Source organism: Fukomys damarensis, unplaced genomic scaffold, assembly GCF_012274545.1.
Source record: "Fukomys damarensis isolate Sample0158 unplaced genomic scaffold, DMR_v1.0_HiC HiC_scaffold_17, whole genome shotgun sequence".
NCBI lineage: Eukaryota > Metazoa > Chordata > Mammalia > Rodentia > Bathyergidae > Fukomys > Fukomys damarensis.
In genome coordinates, this window is record NW_022900929.1 from 5,240,418 (window position 1) to 5,259,550 (window position 19,133).

Below are 19,133 nucleotides of genomic sequence, written 5' to 3' on the forward strand. Positions count from 1 at the left end.
TGAAGGTCAGATTCTTTACCTACAATTTGTTGTTTAATACTCTGCAGCAATGGGGAGTTGAATGCTGGGACTTTGCACTGAACCATATTCTTAGCTCATTTTAGTTTTTATTTTGAGACAGGGTCTCACTAAATCAGTAAGTTGTTCAGGCTGGGTTCAACTTGTGACCCCCCCGCCTCAGCCTCCTAGAGTGCCTGGGATTACAGGTGTGTGCAACCACATTGGGTTCCCCATGGACTTGTTTTTATTTTTGACTCTTATAATCCATTGTGCTATTTGTGCTTCTTCATTGGGAGGTGGGGAACAGGGGAGGAAGAAATAGAGGGAGAGGAGAAGGGGACAGAAAGGGAGATGGAGAGAGCCAAGCCCAAGCACCAGGCAGATAGGGCTGGGGATGTAGCTCAGTGGTTATGCTGCCTGCCTTGCAAGCACAAGGTCCTGAGTTTGATCCCAGGTACAAAAACAAACAAACAAACAAAACCCCAAACAAAACCCCAAACAAGCACCAGGCAGACAGGAGAGATGAGAACCACCTGTGTGAGCTGGGGCAGCTGCCTCCCAGCTGCAATCCCCGTGCCTCTGCAGGTTGTGACCACCGGTGTGCATGTGGGCAAGGACAGGTAGCCTTTGGTGTGGCAGCTCATCTGCCCCTGCGTGGCCTGTGGTCTGCCGTGTTCACTAAGAGGGCAAGTGCTTAGCACCAACTCCCCACAGCCAGAGTGGCGTCTGTGCTGTAGAGAAGCTGGACCTCAGAGGGCAAGGGCTGTGACCTCAGTGAACCCCAGCTGATGGCAGCACCCCAGGGCCCCTGGCAGCAGCACCTGAAGTTGAGGCCCGCCTACTGAGTACTGCATGGAGCAGCACCTTGGGTATGGCAGGAGCCACCAGAAGCAGGGGACAGGAGGGAGTGGGCAGGGTCAGCTGGGGAGGGGAGCTGGGGCTGGGCCCTGGGGGTGGCAGCCTCCTTCCCAGGAACTCTTCCTGGCCTGGGTGTGGGTCCTGCCTGATGGTGCTGAGTGCATCCCTGGGGCCGTCTGCAGCAGGGACTTGGACTCTGCTCTGGAGTCCACAGCAGATGCTCCAGGCAGGCAGGAGCTGGGCCACCTTCCTCTCCAGGGCCACACCTGACTGCTCCAGGGACAGCACCTGCCCTAGTGTGCAGTACCTGGGTCCCCTCATCCTGGTTCCAAACATCTGTCTGGTTTTTGGGTGCGTGTTTCTGTGTCGCCTGACTGCCTAGGCCCCCGGGTGAGCAGACACAGGTGCAGATGGACCCAGCGCAGGAGTATCAGAGGCTGGTTTTGGTATCATTGTTGAGAGGCTGGTGGGCCTGCACAGACCTGGCCCCAAATGGATGGGGATTTTAGGGATGAGCTGGGTATGGTGGTGCATGCCTGCAACCCCAGACTGCTGGGAGGCTGAGGCAGGAGGAGCCAAAGTTCCAGCTCATCCTGGGCAACTTAGTGATTTAGTTAAGATCTTGTCTCAAAAAATAACAAGGGCGGGGATGTAGCTCAGCATGAAGATCTGAGATTCAGGGACTGAAAAAAAAATTCTAGGGCCAGCCAGGAAGGGATGACCACTGACCTGGCCATGCACCAGGGTTGCTGTGCCCTCCTGTGCTAGTCCTGCCTGCAGCACTGATGCTCACAGCCCAAGGAGTTGCTGTCTTGACACACTTCACTGAATGGTGATAGGCTGAGCGCCTTGCCCAGGGCCACAGACCTACAGGGCTGTTGAGTGGGGACTCCAAGCCTGGGGCTCACAGGACAGCTGTGTCACTGGTACTTATGGCTGGGCTGGGCAGGTGGGCCACAGGAACTTGACCCCCAGGCTGAGCTTACCTGGAGCCTCCCCGCACCATCCCACCAGTGCTGGGCCAAGGAAGTCAGGAGTGGAACAGCCAGACTGCTCGTGTGACAGCCCTGACTCAGGGCAAGGTGCGGGGGACCCAGGACCCAGGGGCTGCACACGGCAGCCTCGGGGGCTGTGAGCAGCAAGGAGGTGAGGAGGAGGCAGGGCACCACTGTGGCCAGTGGGCCAGCTGCAGGGAGGGAGGCAGGGAAGGCAGGCGAGGTCAGCTTGGTGGGAGCATCGCAGCAGAAGCCACAGGGGCTTCTGACGGAAGACATGCTGTTTAGATGAAGATGCACTGCTGCCCACGTGGTCAGGTGTGTGGCCAGCTCTGGAGCCAGAGACTTGCTGAATGCCACGGCCACTGCAGGGGCCAGGCTCCCACCTGCCACTGGGTACTGGCAGGCAGAGCCACTGACATTTGGCACACAGAGGGACACGCCAGCCCTAGCCTCACCTTGGGGACACATCTCCTGGGACATCTGAGGGCTTCCAGGTGTCACCAAGGGCCACCCCACAGGGAGGGGAGCAGCCTGGGACAAGGTCACACCGAGGAGCACCCAGGAGGGGGGTGGCATCCTGGGAGCAGGGGGGACGCAGAGGGAGACACAGCCCGTGGTGCTGAGGGCTAGGAGAGCCTGTGATATCGCTGTGAACATGCAACACGAGGAGCAGCACTTAGGAGGCTGACACAGGAGGATCACCTGAGTTCAAGGTCAGCCTGGGTCACATACTGAGACTCTGTCTCAAAAAACCAACAACAAAAAGTACACACCTTGACCTACTTAGAAGTTGGGAATGTGAGTAACTTTGTCTTGAAACTGTTCCTCTCAGGTGTACCAAAATAGCTGGGCATGGTGGTGCATACCTATAACCCTAGCACTCACGAGCCTGAGGCAGGAGGTAGCCATGAGTTTGACACTGTCTCAAAAACCAAAGATAAGTTAAAATGAATGCCCCGAAATTTGCTCAATAAAAGTAGCAAGTATAGAGAGGGACACCCCCTATCTTTTGGAAGCCTGCCATGTGGCCCGCCTTTTTTAGGGTCTTGGGGCCTGTGCCTGCCCACCCTGGCTGTGGCCCCTTGGACTAGGGGAGAAGCTGTGCTGCCAGTGAGGGGTGTGGGGGATTCCAAGCCAGAAAGGAAGCAAGCAGCCTTCTGTGCCTCATCTGGCCCAGTGGCTGCACAGGCAGTACGGCCTCAGGGGCCTTGACTCCTCCCGGCAGAAGCAGGGGCCTCACCCTTTCTCATGGAACCCAGCCCCTCCTGGGGACCTGGAGGGTTCTCTGCATGTGGAGAAAGGAATCCAGAAGGAGCAGAATGCACAAACATTTATTTACAAAAGTCCAACTTACATATGATACAGGCTTTTTACACACAGCAGTTTAAACAGTTACTTTATTTTTACTACAAGGTAAAACATTTAATAAACTACTTGATCCCCTTTTTTGCCATTTTATACAAAGTGACAGATCATGCACACATACTTTCCTTCAGACTTACATCCTCTACTAAGTGCAAATACTAGATTCCTCTCCAGTTTTAAGGCAAGTAAACTGGGACAGTGGCGGGGCAGGCTCCTGCCCCAGAGGTTAAGGTGCCAGCTGCGTTGTGGGCCCTCTTGTTGTACCAGCAGGGCCTGACCCTTGGGGCCAGAGCAGGAGCCTCCCAGCTCTGCCCAGGACCCAAGGGACCTGGAGGGATGGGGGCTCCTGGGGCCTGCAGCCTGGGGACATGCAGGGCCAGACGCCGTAGGAGTGGGCAGAGAGGGGGTTGGTTCCCTCCCTTGGAGCTGAGGCGGCTGGAGACAGCTGGACTAGTGTGGAAAGACATCTCCATGGGTCCCGACTCTATTGGAAGGAACAGCAGTCACCTCCACCCCCAGGTCCTGCCTCAGCCCTGGATGGAGCCCCATGGTGGGGAACAGGACACAGCCGGAACTGGGCTCCCAGACCAACGTGGTGGCTTGAGACCTTGGAGGGACAGTGCTTGGGGTCACCTCCCATCTGTGGGGCCAACTGCTGCCCACTCTACTCCCAGTGGAAAAGTGGAGGATGTGGTTTGCATTGAAGGTACTTGGAGGGTCCTGTCACTCGGGGCACAGCCCACCTTTCCAAGGCACTGTCATCCTGGCCATGAGTGCAACCTGGGGAGGGCGCCCACCCACCTGCCACCCCACGCAGGTGCTGCCTTGCCTCAAAGCCTTCACCCTGAGCCGAGGCAGGAAGGACACGTCTCGGGTCTTTTGCCTAGAGTTGGATAAACATCTGAGAAGCAAGTGTAGGTGCCTGTTCCCCCCAGGCCATCTCCTAGAACCCTATGGTCACAAGACAAGGATTAGGACGGTCAACACGGGACAAGAAAGTGCTGGCTGCCCGGTGACAGCCTGAGCGAAGCCTCTTGGGTGTGAGGACTGCGCTGGATGGCAGTGACACAGGGGCTGGCCCAGAATCAGAACCTCGCCTGTCTCCATGGTAACCACAGGGGAGCACCCAGTAGGCAGGGGGAGAGCAGGCACCAAATACTGGGGAACAGCCATGGCCACCTGATTGATGGCAGTAAAGCCCCAGGAACCAGGCTTTGTGGGAGGCCCCTGTGATGGCTGCTGAGAATGGACCTTTTCATTTGGTCTGAGTGTCAGGGTCATTCAGTCCTCAGCTGCTGCCTGGTGTGGGGTGGCTGCCCTCAGTGTGCCTTTCCAGACATGAGGGAACAGGCTCTCACAGGCTAAAGCTCCAAGTATGTGAATAGGAGGAAGTGCTTCAGATCAACAATAAAACAAGCCATGTGTGGTGGTGCACGCCTATAATCCTAGCACTCAGGAGGCTGAGGCAAGAGAATCGCCCAGAATCTGAGACTAGCCTAGGATACACAGTGAGGTCAAGGCCTGTCTGCACTACAAAGTGAGAACCTGTCTCAAAAAACCAAAAACCGCTCCACAAAACAAAACCCAACAAAATAAAAGCTGAACAATGGGATGGTCCTCTGGGCTGTCTGACCTGAGTGGGTGCCATGATGGCAATGGGGTCTGAGCTGCTGAGGGCCGAGGAATGCAGCCCCCACACTGTGCGCCCCAGGCCTGTGCCCATGGAGCTGCTACCCTCAGTTGGGCCAAGAGCAGCCTCTTCAAGATGGGGAGGCCCAGATGCTGATGCTGGGCCCAAGGGAGAGGCCCACAGCTGATGTGCGCCCCAGGGTCCAGCTCTGAGGAAGCACGAGTGTGAGAGACAGCGGGCCGCTGGGCCAAGGCTGTGGGGGTACAGCAGGAATACTAGGCTATTCCCGGCTTCCCTGGGGGCTGCTCAGATACCCTAGCTCTCTCCAGGCACTGCTGTTCGCTACAATGTCTACTAGGGGCCTGGCTGTGCTGTGGATGGGCCTGGATGGCTCTGTTGTTCAGGGGAGGGGACAGGCCAGATATTTCTTCTTGCCTCTTTCTGCAGGGGCTTGAAGACACAGCAGACACAGGGCCTGGGCACAGCCAGGGCCACCATGCTGACTGCCATGGTGGCAGAACTGGGGAAGAGGGTTTTGCTGCCCTTATGTCAGCTCAGTGAGAGCCAGACGGGCACCTGCTCAGAGGAACAGTGGCCTTTTCTGGGATGGAGGGGAAAAAATCAGCCCACCTGAGCACTGAGTGGCCATCCTCACTGGGAACACCAGGGCAGAGCTGGGCCCAAGTGAGGGCCCTCTGCCCCTGGAGCTCTGGCCATCAGAAGCGGTGCCGTGGTTGGGGGCCGAAGTGCATGGGCAGGTTGTGCTCCAGTGGCATGTGCATGGCACCGAAGTCGAAGTTGATGCGCATGTTGGGCAGAGGGGGCACATAGGGCGCTGGCACGGGGCCCATGTTGAGTGGGAAGTTATTGAACATGGGCCGCACAGGTGGCAGGGGGAAGGGTGGGTGCACAAAGGCATAGGGAGGCATCTGTGGCGGAGGCAAGTTCTGCGGGACTGGCCGAGGCAGACCTTCCATCCTCTGCACCTTCTCGGGAGGCTTCTCCAGCGGGGGCCCGATTCGCTTGAAGGTGTTTTCTGAAAGGAGGGCACAACTTAGTGGGGGAGTGGGTGGGGGTCCCCCACATGCTGCCAGGTTTGGCCTCCGACCCTCAGGGCGCAGGAGCGGCTGCAGCGGTGATGAATGTGTTAGCCCCACCCTCCCCATCACTACAGGAGCGGAAACCCAGTGTGTCACACCCCACAGCCCTGAGGCAGTGCATTCATCCAGCCCACATGGTGACACCACCTGAGGCTCCTGCTCACCCCCACCCACCTTGGAAAGGGCATCAACTTCCTGAGCTCAAACCCATCCTCACGACCCCCACCATCATGAGGTGCCCAGGCTGCACCCCCGCTTCGATGGGCTCCCCAGATGAGCAGTGATGCCCTGAGGGACAGCGCCCATCCTGCCCCAGGCTGTGGGCTGTGGTGGGGGACAGCACTTGCCTCCATTCTTCCTCTTCTGCTCCTCCTCGGCCTCTTTCTGGATCTCCTCGATTAGCTTCTCATCATCTTCCTAGAGTCAAAGAACAGGAGGGTAGCCAGGCATGGTGGCACATGCCTGTAAACCTAGCACTTGGGAGGCTGAGGCAGGAGGATCGCTGAGTTCAAGGCCAGCCTGAACTACACAGCAAGACCCTGTCTCAAAAAAAAAGGATGAAGCTGCAGCCCCAAGGTGCGAGGTCACAGGCTGAACACCTCTCCTGCCCACTTCCACCCTTGTTTGCTTCCTCGCACAACTGCAGTGTCCCCAGAAGGAGCCTACAGGCTGGGCAGGGTCCGAGAAGTTTCAGAGCCCCGCCTTCATGCTCCGGGCCCAGCAGCCCCGTGCAGAGCCTGGAGAAGGTCTGCACTTCCCAGAGGAGAGCTAGCAAGGGAGGGTGCGGAGGTGAGAACAATCCTGTTAGAGATCTTGCTGTGTCCCCTTCCCAAATGCAATACTTAGGTTCAAAATGACAATATCAACATGAAATTGGGTCCCTGCCTGAGACAGGGACCAGACAGGCACCCTGAGGTCAGTGTGTGCAAAACCCCTGGTGAAGCTCAGACTGTGCTGGGCAAGTGGGGGACAAAGAAATCAGGAATGTAATTCCCTTCACAAGTTTCAGAAAACACCTAACCAACCTGAAGACTGCTACAATGAGTTTTCCGGAAATCTGAAGAAAGAAATTGAAGAAGACACGAGAAGATGCAAAGACCTCCCGTGTTCATGGAGCTGCAGAATTAAGGCTGTCAGAGCAGCCACACCACCAAAAGTTATATAGAGAGTCAACACAATCCACACTGAGTCCCAGGGACACTCTTCACAGAACTGGGAAAGGCAAAAAGTACAACACCTGATTTAAAATTACATCACAACGTGGTAGTGACAAAATCAGCATGGTGACAGCACAAAAAAATGGACGGATAGGACGGTGTGGGGGACACAGGAACAAAGCTACACATCTACAACCATCTCATACCGACAAAGGAGGCAGAAAACAAATGGAGAAAAGAGCCTTTTAAACAAGTGGTGGTGGGTTTTGCATTTTTGTCAAGTAAATAAACCCTTGGATATGGGGTGAAAAAGGGAAAAAAACCCTATAAATGGTGCTAGGAAAACTGGATACCCATATGTAGAAGATTAAAACTAAATTCATCTCTCACCCTGCATAGAAACCAATCCAGAATGAATCAGAGACCTAGGTACAGGATAAGCTATGAAACTTTGAAGCTGCTAAAAGAAAACTCAGGGGAAACATCTGAAGCCACAGACAAAGCAAAGACTTCCTGAGAAGGATTCCAATAGCACAGGAGATAACAGCAAGAATCAACAGGAGGGACCATATGGAATTAAAGAGCTTCTACACAGCAAGGAAAACCCAACACAATGAAGAGACAGCTTACAGGATGGGAGAAAATCTCTGCCATCTACTTTTCCTACAGAAGATGAATAGCTAGGGTACATAAAAAATCAAACAACAACAACACACACACCCCCAAACCAATCAATAATGGGCAAATGACTTCAATGGGCCTCTGTCAAAAGAAGTACAAATGAGCTGGGGGTGGTGGTGCGTGCCTGTAATTGCAGCACTCTGGGAGGCTGAGGCAGGAGGATTGCTGCAAGTTTGAGGTCAGCCTGAACTACACAGTGAGACCCTGTCTCAAAAAAACAGAAACAAAACAAAAAGAAGCACAAATGGCCAGTATGTTTATGGAAAAATGCTCAACATCTTTAGCCATTAAGAAATCAAAACTACACTCAAGATTCCACAGCACCCAGTCAGAATGGCCATCATCAAAAATACAAAGATAAGGGCCGGGGATTTAGCTCAGCGGTTCGGTGGCCTGCCTTGCAAGCACAAGGACCCGAGTTCGATCCCTGGCACCAAACAAACAAACACCCCCCCCAAAAAAATAGTAAATGCTGACAAGGATGCAGGGGGAAAAAGGATCTCTTCTACACTGCTGGTGGGAATGTAAATTAATATAGCCACTATGGAAATCAGTATGGAAATTCCTCAAAAAACTAAAACTGGGCAGGGATTTGGCTCAGTGGTTCCGCCTGCCTTGCAAGCGCAAGGTCCTGAGTTTGATCCTGGTACCAAAAAACAAAACAAACAAAAAAATCCCCAAAACTAAAATTGGAAGGGCCGGTGATTTAGCTCAGCAGCAAGCCTGAGGTCCTGAGTTCGATCCCCGGTACCCCCCCAAAAAAGCCCCCAAAATTGAAACTGGAGCTACATCTGATCTGGCTTTACCACTCCTTGGCATGTATCTGAAGAGTGAAAGTCAGCATATCATAGGATACGGCAAACCCATGTTTATTGTGGCACAATTCACAACAGCTTAGGTGCCTATTAATGAGTGGATGACGAAAACATACACATACCACACACTGTGTGACATACATACACAATGGAGTATTATTCAGCCATAAATAATGAAATTATGTCATTTGCAGGAGAATGGAGGGAACTGAAGATCATCATGTTAGGCAAAATAAACAAGACTCAGAAAGACAAGCATGGCACGTTTTTTTAAACATGTGGATCTAAAAATGATGACATGAAAAAAAAATGATGATGTGAAGGGCCGGGATAGCTCAGTGGTGCTGCACCTGCCCACCAAGTGCAAGGTCTTGAGTTTAATCCCAGGTACTGGGGAGAAAATGATGACATGAAAGCGGAAGGAGAGGGGCCGGGGATGTAGCTCAGCCACAAAGCACCCACTGGCAAGTGAGAGGGCCTAAGTTTGATCCCCAGTACCAAAAAAACAAAAAACAAACAAAAAAAGAAAGTAGAGGCCGGGGATTTAGCTCAGTGGTTCTGTCACCTGCCTGGCAAGTGCAAGGTCCCAAGTTCAATCCCTGGTACAAAAAAGAAAAGTAGAAGGAGACTATTATTAGATAAGACGAAGGCAAGAAAGGCAGGGAGAAAGTGGTATAAAGGGTTAGCTGGGATTTGGTACGATCAGAATATATGCATGTATGAAAATACCACACTGAAACCCAGTATTTTATAAACGTCACTAATAAAAACATATTTAATTTTCATGATAGTACCATTTTTTTTGAAAACACACTTAAAGTTGACAGGATGGGTATAGTAGTGCACACCTATGATCCCAGCACTACGAAGGCTGAGGCAGGAGGATCAAGTGAGTTTGAGGCTAGTCTGGGCTACATAGTGAGTTCTAGGCTATCTTGAACTACAGAGGGAGACCTTGTCTCAAAAACAAAAAAAAAAACAAAAACTAAAACAAAAAGAGCTGACTTAAGAAGAAAAACCAGACTGTTTATGGAAATCACCTTAATTCAAGCTTATGGGAGAATCGTAACCAAAATGTCTCAAACAGAAATTGGCATGGAGTATCATTTAGCACTTGGTGAGCTACTACCTTCCAGGTAACATTCTCTGCTAACTTTGAGGGCTCTGTAGTTTTGTACTACAAACTGGGAAAATCCAAGTTTTCATACATGAAAAGTAAGAAAGCAAGCAAGCGAGTGAGCCTTCAGTGATGCGGTCGGTGGTGTCAGCAGACAGCCTGATTCAATGTTCCACATGCCCAGGTCCACTCCAGAGGGCTGAGTCTGGCCTGCATGGTCTCACGGCCTCCCGCTGACTGATATCTGAAAATTCCTGCCAAACACTCAGGTCTTTCCAGCACAAAGAGCCTCATCTGGCCAGGTGTTGTGACAAAAGATAGGGAAAAGGGGAGGCAACAAAGGCTGAGTTCTCAGCATGTATTGGCAAAATGCTTGTGCCTGTCAGTCTGGTGAGCACCACGTCTAGCTCCCAAGTAATGCACAGAATTCTCCACCAAACCCTCAAATGTAGTCATTTGGCCTCTCTGACTGCTGCACGGGGAAACATAACCCCACAAAGTAATTACTGAGTGAATCAACACAAAGAGCCCCCACAACTCAACAGGCCTTGGGAGACACGGTCTGGGGGTCTCCATGTGAAAATCAAGGTAAGTTCTATGAGATGTCTCGATTTGGAGCTGGCAAACATCTGCATTTTGAAGCCAAGGGCTAGCCTTGGAAAAATAATTAAAGAAAAAAAAAGAAGGCACAAAGTAGGCTGGGTATGGTGGTACATACCTGTAATCCCAGGACTTAGGAGGCCAAGGTTGGTGGATCACTGCAAGTTTGAGGCCAGCCTGGGCCACATAGTGAGTTCAAGGCCAGCTTGAAATATATAGCAAGACCTTGTCTCAAAAAACCAAAAAGAAAAAGAAAAAAGAAAAATAGGGTACAGACTGCGAGATGCCCCCAATATGTCTGCTTCCCAGTGGTTCTTCCTGGTTCAAGGATACATTTCCTGACTCTGTTCATTTATTATGAGTACCACATCGCCCACCTCATTCTGACCTCTAGCCCTACACCTAAACATAGTTATGCTTGCTACTCCCAGGGGGACGCTAAAGCCTGCCATGGTATAAGAGGTGCCTTAGAAACCATCCAGGCCAACTTCTGCTACAGCACAGAGCTGAGGTCACAAAGAAAATGGCTCAGTCAAAGTTAGAGCCAGTGGCAGTGGCCTGGGACAAACAATCATCTACTTCACGGTGCCACTCAAGCAGACTCCACAGGTTCTGTCTGCTTGCATCTGTGATCTGGGGGCCTGGGGTATGTGCAGGCCTTGACCTGGGTGCACCAGGGACCATGCCAGGTGCTGCAGACACAAGGGAGAAGCAGCTGCGGCACTGCTTGTGCAGAGCCCACGCTTCTGTGCGGTGACCAGTTTCAGCTCTACCCTACTGTGGCATCTCACATGGGTCTGGCCTGCAGTGAGGACTGGTCGCTCAGCCCCTCAGCCTCATGACATGGCTGGCAGGATGGATGAGATGTAAGGGACGGAAAGGAGAGGTTTTCCCCCTCGGGTGGAGGAGTCCAGGCTGCCTGCCTGACTTCTACCAAGTGGCTTCCTGGGGCATGCGCTCAGTGCTGCGGAAAGGAAGCAGCCCCATGGCCCTTCCTTCCATTTCCTCCTCTGTTCTTGGCAAGTGGCCTCAAGACCACTGCCCTCAGTCTCTGTCTTGGGAGTCTGGCAGTGCCCTTAGCATTTACCTTTCAGTCAAAAAATTCTGGTTCTCAACTATGATTTTACCGTCAATCCAGAGTGAACTGTTACTGGGTCAGATATTTTAGATTTTGACTCTCTCCAAATGGAAGGAGTCACAGGATGCTGTGCTTAGTAACTTTAATAAGAATTAAAAAGTCCTGGGCAAGGGATTTGGCTCAGTGGTTCTGCTGCCTGCCTCACAAGCACAAGGGCCCAAAGTTTGATCCCCAGTACCAGAAAAAAAAAGTCTTTATGTGAGAGAAAAAGTGACCCCTGCAGCTGGGTGGATGGTTGGCAAACTGTATCTTAATTTTTTCAGATCAAACTCTGGTCCTTGCGCTTGTGAGGCAAAGTGCTGGAACCACTGAGCTAAATCCCCGGCCCCATTCATGAATTGTTTTGAAAGTTTTTTGAACTTCTCCCTTAGGAGACCCTGGGGGAGGGACACTGGAAAGAACTGAAATGGTACAAATCTAGGATAAACTCAGCTGTGGAAGCGAGGAACAATGGGAGGAAAGAGGATGGCAGAGGGGCCGCCTGCCCTCCCACCTGAGTAGGATCCCAGCTCGACCCTCCTCTGCCCCCAGGCTGAGTCACATACAGGAAACTCTGATGCTGGAACTGACTGCCTGCCAAGGTCAGACACTACATTTCCTAAAGTGGCCCTGGCTTCTGCACAAGGAGGTTGTAGGTACGAGGGGCAGCTGGGGCTCCAGCTTTGAGCTCAGCCAGCCCTAGCCACCACCTAACCTGTAGGATGCTCAAACAGGGGTGGCCTGAGACCTCACTGTGGGCAGCCCCTCTCGCTGACTAAGGGGCAAGAGAGGCACAGGGAATTCTGTCTTGGCGATGAGGGCTCAAGTCCTGAGCTCTCAGCCACAAAGAGCACTAGTTCCTGAGCTGGAGCTACCAGGGTGGAGGTACGAGTGCACCCTCGTCAGGAGGCTATTTGTTCAATCTGCCTCGCTCCTGAAGTACATCTGACCTGTGCTGAAACACCATGGTTCTGTCTTCCCAGTCTCCTTACCTGACACAAGAAGTAACAGGGCCAAAGAAGGCAACACACTGCTGCACAAGGAGCTGTGCAGCTGAGAAAGCAGGGAAGGTGCTTTCAGGACATGGTTCTCCCCAATCTCAGCTCAGTCACCACCAAGCTCTGGCTGCCCTTCCTGGGGTGGCCTTTGGGGAACAGCCAGTGCAAAATTACCCTCTTGCCCAGAGTGGGGCAGGAAGGGGGAGCCCCACAAACTAGAAACCAGGTTGCAGGTCAGGGCCCTGCTCTGTTGCTGTAGACTAGGAGGATTTCCACCCATCCTGAGGATGGAAGCTAATACTTCAAGGTTTCCTTGCCCGACATGCTCCTCCTGAGGCCACCAAGTTACTTACTTGAATGCCATGAGAGTCTCGCCACAAATAAAAACTAGGAATTTGAGTCTCACATACATTAAATAAATGTCATTATAGGGCCGGGGATTTAGCTCAGTGGGTCCACCACCTGCCTCGCAAGCAGAAGGAGCCGGGTTCGATTCCCGGTACCAAAAAAAAAAAAGCAGCCCTTTGGTACCTGTGAGGGACTGATGGAGGACCCTTGGTGGACACTGAAATCTGCAGACACTCAAGTTTCTAATAAAAATGTAAGCCTCTGCATATAAGGTATGCATGTCCTCCTGAATCCTTTATGGTATTGCAGTTTTGAGAATGGAACCCAGGGCTTTGTACATGTCAGGGAAACCCTTGATCACAGAGCTACACCGGCAGCTCCCTCCTGTATACAGATGCTCCTCATTTAACCAATGAGTTACGGTCCTGTGGTCTGGGCGATCAGGTTGTTACATGAATGGGTCGCTAAATGAGGAATTGTATACAGTATATATATTACAATATTCAGAAAAAAGAAATAGTCAAAGGGAACTCCAACTTGATGATTTTGCTTTTACTATATTTGTATAACTCTTACATGTAGTACTGTAATCAGAACATAAAACGACAGTACTAATATACAGTACCACCAACAAAAATTACAGGACTGTATAAATAAGGTGTACTGTACAAAAACAAGGTGATAAATCTGAAGGTCATTAAACAGGTAGGTCACTAAATGAGGAATATCTTTCCTTCTATCTATCTTTGGAGATGGGCTCTCACTATATGGTCCCAGCTGGCCTAAAACCAGTTACACTGCTCAGGATGGCCTTGAACTCATGACCTCTCGCCTCTGCCTGGGATCACAAGCATGGGTGCTACACCCAGCACCCATGTATTTATAGTTTCTCTCTTTCTTTCTGTAGCAGAGATCAAACTCTGGACCTTGCCCTTGTGAGGCAGGTGCAGTGTCACTGATACATCCTGGCCCACCTCATGTAAACTTTAAATCATCTTTGCATTAGGTATAATACCAAATGAAATACAAATGCTAAGTAAATAGCTGTTTTTCTGCATTGCTTAGGGAATGACTATAAAAACCAGTACAGATGCTATTTTTTCCCAAAATATTTTTGATCCAGGGAGAGTTGAATTCATATATATATTTCTCTTCCTAATAATTAATACAGGGCCGGGGATTTGGTTCAGTGGTTCCGCTGCCTGCCTCACAAGCACAAGGGCCCAAGTTCAATCACCAGTACCCAAACAAAACAAACCACTAAAGCAATCTTGGAAAAAGTTTAACAAAACAACACGAAAAACAGAATCCGATCTTGCTGCTCCCCACAGAAAACTGCTGGGAAGGGTTGGGCTGGTATGCACCCAGCTTCCTGTCATGCCCTCTGCTCTGGAAGACTGTGCTGTGCACACACAGCCTGCATGATGGCTCAGCTCACACAGGGAAGGAGGGAGGATTCTGTAGGAAACTGAGGCTCAGACTGGCTCATGCTCATCCAGGCGGGAGAAGAGCGGGGCCGGGGCAGGGGGTGTGGACCTATAGGACTCTGCCCTCAGTGGAGGTGGAAGGTAGCTGGAACCTGCCATGCCCAGGCTTCCCTTTGCAGTCTGAGTCAGTGCTCAGGCAGGTGGAGGTTCGAAGGCCCACATGCAGCATGCTCCCAGCAGTCTCTCACTGGCCTCAGGGCTGTAAGATGGGTGTAACAGGCCTGTGTGGGTTCCCTTTTCTGCTTTCTGGCACCCCCAATTTTGGGGAAAACTTTCAGAGATCCACAAATGGTTCCCTTCTAAAGCTGAGATGGGAAGGGGGAGGACACTGGTCAGCAATTAAAATGTCCCAAGACAGTGTTTTCAAGACTGGCACCAGAAATAGTGGCACAGATCTGGTAAGCTTTAACTACTAGGGAGGCTGAGGCAGAAGGACCACACGTTTGAGGCCAACCTAGGTGACCTGTGAAGACTATCATGATAAAATAAAAAGGACTGGGAATGTAGTTCAGTGGCAGGGTGTTTGTCTAGCATGTTTTAGGCTCTAGGTTCAATTTTCAGTATTTTGAGGGAAAAAACCAGCCTGAGGGTGAAAACATATTGGGCTGGAAGTGAACCACCTAGTGTCCCTACCAATTCCCATGGCCACTCCAGAAGGAACCTGTGAGACCGCAAGATAGGAACTGGGAAGGTGTATAAAGCACCCCATGTGGGCCAGGGCACCCAAATGCAATGTCAAGGACAAAGGATCAAAGAGGAATGTGGAGTGGGGCCCTGCCCAGGCAGTGGATCTGGAAGAGTGCTTTAAATAAAGAAGGGGCAGGCTGCATCCTAATGGAGAGGGCTTACTTCCTTTCCTTTTGCACTCAGCAGGATACAGAAAGCGCTAGGCCTGACAAAGGGTCCTGGTGGGCCGGCTTCGGCTTCACGTGTAAGCAAGCAGGGTGGGTGGGGAGGGAAGAAGGCAGGGGCCCAGCTGCTCCAGAAACTCCCAGGAAGTGAGGTGGAAATCACCAGAGATTTTAGTTAAGAGCGGAAAGCCCACAAACAACTCTTTACTTGTCCCTCTACCACAAAACCCACAGCTCTGTGCATGCAGCAGGGTCAGGAGAGGAGAAATGCTTAGAGAAACTGAAAGTGGCTGTAGGGGAGGGGGAGCGTTTCTGTAGGTCAGATGTCAGCAGGATCCACGGCTACAGCTGATGCTTCCCAATACTGCTGCTACGTGCCTGCGCTGAAGCCCTGAAAAGCCCGCCCAAGCCTGTTTTCCAGCATTTCTGGTCACCAGGGCTGACTGCTGGCTTGCCTGTCTCCTGAGAGCTGGAAAGAAGAGTGGGGGACTTCTTCATTTAACTTTCTTTCCTTTCAGAAAGGTGACCGGGAATCAAAGTTGCCTGCTGCTTCCCCTCCTGTGATTCTGGGGGTGGGGTTGGGGCAGGGAGCCAGGTCATGTGTGGCCACAGCTGTTGTTAATAAACCTGCAATGATTTCATGAAAGGCTTCCAAAGAGCTAAAGATTTAGTTTCAAATTATTCCCAGATCAGCTGCAGATCGCTTGAGCAACAGCAGACCCTAACCTCACCTCCAGCTGTCTCCCTGCAACAGGAAATTGGGGAGGGAGGCCAGGGAAGGGGAGCTCAGCTCTGAGAGGCACATGTGGTGCAGCTGGGCTGGACTGGCCAGCCCGGCCTGGACAATGTGCTAGGGAGGAGCAAAGATTTCACAGGCTGGGGCTGGCCTCTGCAGCTGTCTCCTAGGGTCAAAGAGGCCCAGCCCCCAAATGCCTCTGTCCATAGCTCCTCCTCCATGAGACCTGAGGTGGGGTAGAAAGTGGCCATGTTTGAACTCCTGTCAGGGCCAAGTGCTTGGGCTGGGGCCTGCTGGGATGAGCTGAAGGAGACCTGCACCAAAACTGCACAGTGTGCTGCCTTCTTGGTAAAGTCCTTCAGTGACATCAAATCCCAAGATGGGACATGCAGACCCACCAGGCCCCTTCTACCCTGTGCTGCTTGCTTAGTGGGGAGGGTCCATAGGTCCACTCCTCTTTGAGGCCGACATGGCTCAGGCAGCTGGGAGCCCATGGGTTTTTGCAGGTGGTCCCTGTATCTGTGGCAGAAGCCTAACACTGGTCAGAAGAGCTGGGCTTGCATTCTGGTTTGACCAAGCCCAGAATCCTGGGAAAGTGACCTGAACACTGTTTTCTCATCTGCAGAATGGCAACCAGAGCCCTGCCTCACACTATCCAAATGCCCCCCAAAGAGCAGGGGCATCACTCTGTGTGTTTGTATGGGAAGGAAGAAGGGACAGACGCCAGTTTCTTTGAGTTCAGAGATGATGTTCCTTCCCCCTATTTTCTTACAGGGATAATAATATATATTTTTTTGGTACTGGGGATTGAACAGGGATAATAATATTTAAAAGTCACTAGAGGGCTGGGGATTTAGCTCAGTGGTTCCACCACCTGCCTCGAAAGTGCAAGGACCCAAGTTTGATCCCTGGCACCCCCACCCCAGTCATTAGAAATAGAGTCAAGGGCAGCTGTAGAGCTCAATGAGCAACATGGGGTTACTTCATTATGTTCTTTCAGTGCTAGGGATGGAGTCCAGAGGTGCTGTAACACTGAGCTATATCCCAAGCCTTTTTTTTTTTCTTTTAAAATCTTGAGACAGGGTCTTGCTAAATTACTAAATTGCTAAGTTGCTCAGGTGAGACTTGAACTTTGATCCTCCTGCCTCAGCCTCTCTCAGTGCTGGGATTATAGCATGTGTCACTATATATGGCTTCTTTTTCTCTTTTGCAGAAAATAAATTTAAAAAGTTAAAAAAAATATACAAGCCAAAAATCAGTTTCCAACCTAGAGTCTGGAGTGCCTTCCAGTGCTGGCTTTCTACCTTTTCCTCACAAACATTTCTTAAATGCTCCTCCTCCTTCTCCTCCTCCTCCTCCTCTTTCCTGCAGCTTTAAGCCCTTTTCCTGGCCAGGGTCTCGAGGGGGCCAGAGCTACTCCTGCCCTGACTCAAGGGAGGATGTTGTGCTGCTCAGACAAGGAGCAGGCATGAAACAGGTGAGCTGGGATGGAAGCTGAGCTATCATTTACTGCCTCATGATTCAGCAAGGTTACAGAGCTAAACACAGGAGTGGCTAGAAACATTAGGGTCAACCTTTAGCTGGCCTGGGGAAAATGAGTGTACCCCCTAACCACACAACAAGACAGGGACAGCACCAACTTTTGAGTTGGGCATGAAGGCCCTAGGGTTTTGTTTGCACAGAACAGACATTAAAATCTGACACCATAAAACAAAGTAGTTGTAGAAAACAATTCTCCATGGTTTCTCCTAGCCAAAACCTGGGACAAATAACGACTTTGTTTTGTCCTTGGAGAACAACAATCTTGCTGCACTTCCCGAATCTAGATGCTGGAAGTGGCTCTTACAGCGAGGGACAGACATAGCTCCTCAGCCCCTTAGCTCCCATTCACGCAGCCACATGTGGACAAGGAAAGTCATGACACTGGACTCAGTGATGCCGAGGGCAACCGTTGCCCTTAGGCAGGGAGGTCTACTCCTTTCTGGGCTGAGACAGTGCTGCACCCCCACAACTGTTCCCAAGCGATCACCACTCATTAAGGCTGAAACCCAACATCCCTGCAAACCATGAAGGGACAACTCCCTTGCTGACAATGAGAGATTCTTCTTGGCCCTGCTGGTTAATGAGGCCAGAGAACAGGCGCAGGACAGTGCATGCTTTGTTCCACTGCTCTTCTGAAGGGCTTTGTGTTCTCAGAAGCCCCAGCAGATGCTGGGGTGGAATTCAATCGGTCTCCTGGTGAGAAATCAAGGAAACCGGGATGATCTCTGTTTTGATGCGAACAGGACAAATGGAACAAAATCTTTGGCTACGTGACCAGAGGAAATTAGATGGATTTATATTTGCCTGACCTTCCTTTCAAACTTTATTTGAGCAACTACAGAACTTTCCTGGGCTAGCAGGTAACAATTCAAAGAGAGAACAGGGGACAGTTGCACACTATGGCACTAGACAGAGCACCAGCACCTGAGAAACCTTTAGAGTCCATTCCTTGGAGGGGAAGAGAGAAAACAGGTCAGGAGTGGTGGGGGAAGCAGCAGAGAGAGCAGGCTGACGAGCACCTGCCTCACATGCAGACGTGCTTTGTTTCTGGAGAAAAAATACAGCCCAAGAAGACCTGGGAGCTCTAGTGCAGACTGAGGACTCCGCACCTCATGGGATCCTGGGGACAATAGGCTTTCTACAAAGGGCCACTCGCGCACTGCCCGCTGTGGGGTGCACTTCCTTCTCGCTAGCCACAGAAGACGGCTTGTCTTCTGGTATACAAACCCTTCCTTTCTTCCACATGTGTCCTCAGTGACAAGAGGACAAGTTTGCCGAGGGTTCTCCTGGGTCTCAGAGGAATTTCCCAGGAGCCTGTTCACAGTCAGGATGGGGCTACAGGAGGACAAGAACATTTGTGGCACAGCTTCGAGGGAGGCTCACTGCTGCCCACACCCAATGTGGCTCTGAAGACATGCTTTTTTCACACAGGCTGAGGTTGGCCTCCAGTCTGCTATTAACTTACAGGTGGTCACCCTGTGACCCCAGCGCCTTCTGATAGACTCAGGGAAGATTCCCCCACCTTTTCCTTTTTGGTACTGGGGATCAAACTCGGGACCTTGCACTTGTAAGGCAGGCGGTGGAACCACTGAACTAAATCTCTCTCCCCTTTTCTTTAGCTTATAAAGTGCTGGCTTGAATAGTGTTCAAGATACTTGAATAAATGGCTGTTAAAGACCAAGTAGCTCACATTAAAATCCAACCTCTGGGGGACTAGAAGCTATGGCAATAGT

The 19,133-nt window shown here is 51.3% G+C and overlaps 1 protein-coding gene across 4 annotated transcripts in view; it reads right to left on the bottom strand.

Moving 5' to 3' along the window:
* Window positions 1-4,651: 4,651 nt before the first annotated feature.
* Window positions 4,652-19,133, bottom strand: part of Rnf216 (ring finger protein 216) — a 148,770-nt gene continuing 134,288 nt past the window's right edge. For all 4 annotated transcript variants that reach the window (XM_010642846.3, XM_010642844.3, XM_010642842.3 and 1 more), the window contains 2 exons: window positions 6,299-6,368; window positions 4,652-5,887 (listed from right to left, as the gene is read on the bottom strand). In XM_010642846.3, the coding sequence (XP_010641148.1) occupies window positions 5,568-5,887; window positions 6,299-6,368 (390 nt within the window). In that variant the 3' untranslated portion in view covers window positions 4,652-5,567. The remainder of the gene's footprint in view (window positions 5,888-6,298; window positions 6,369-19,133) is intronic.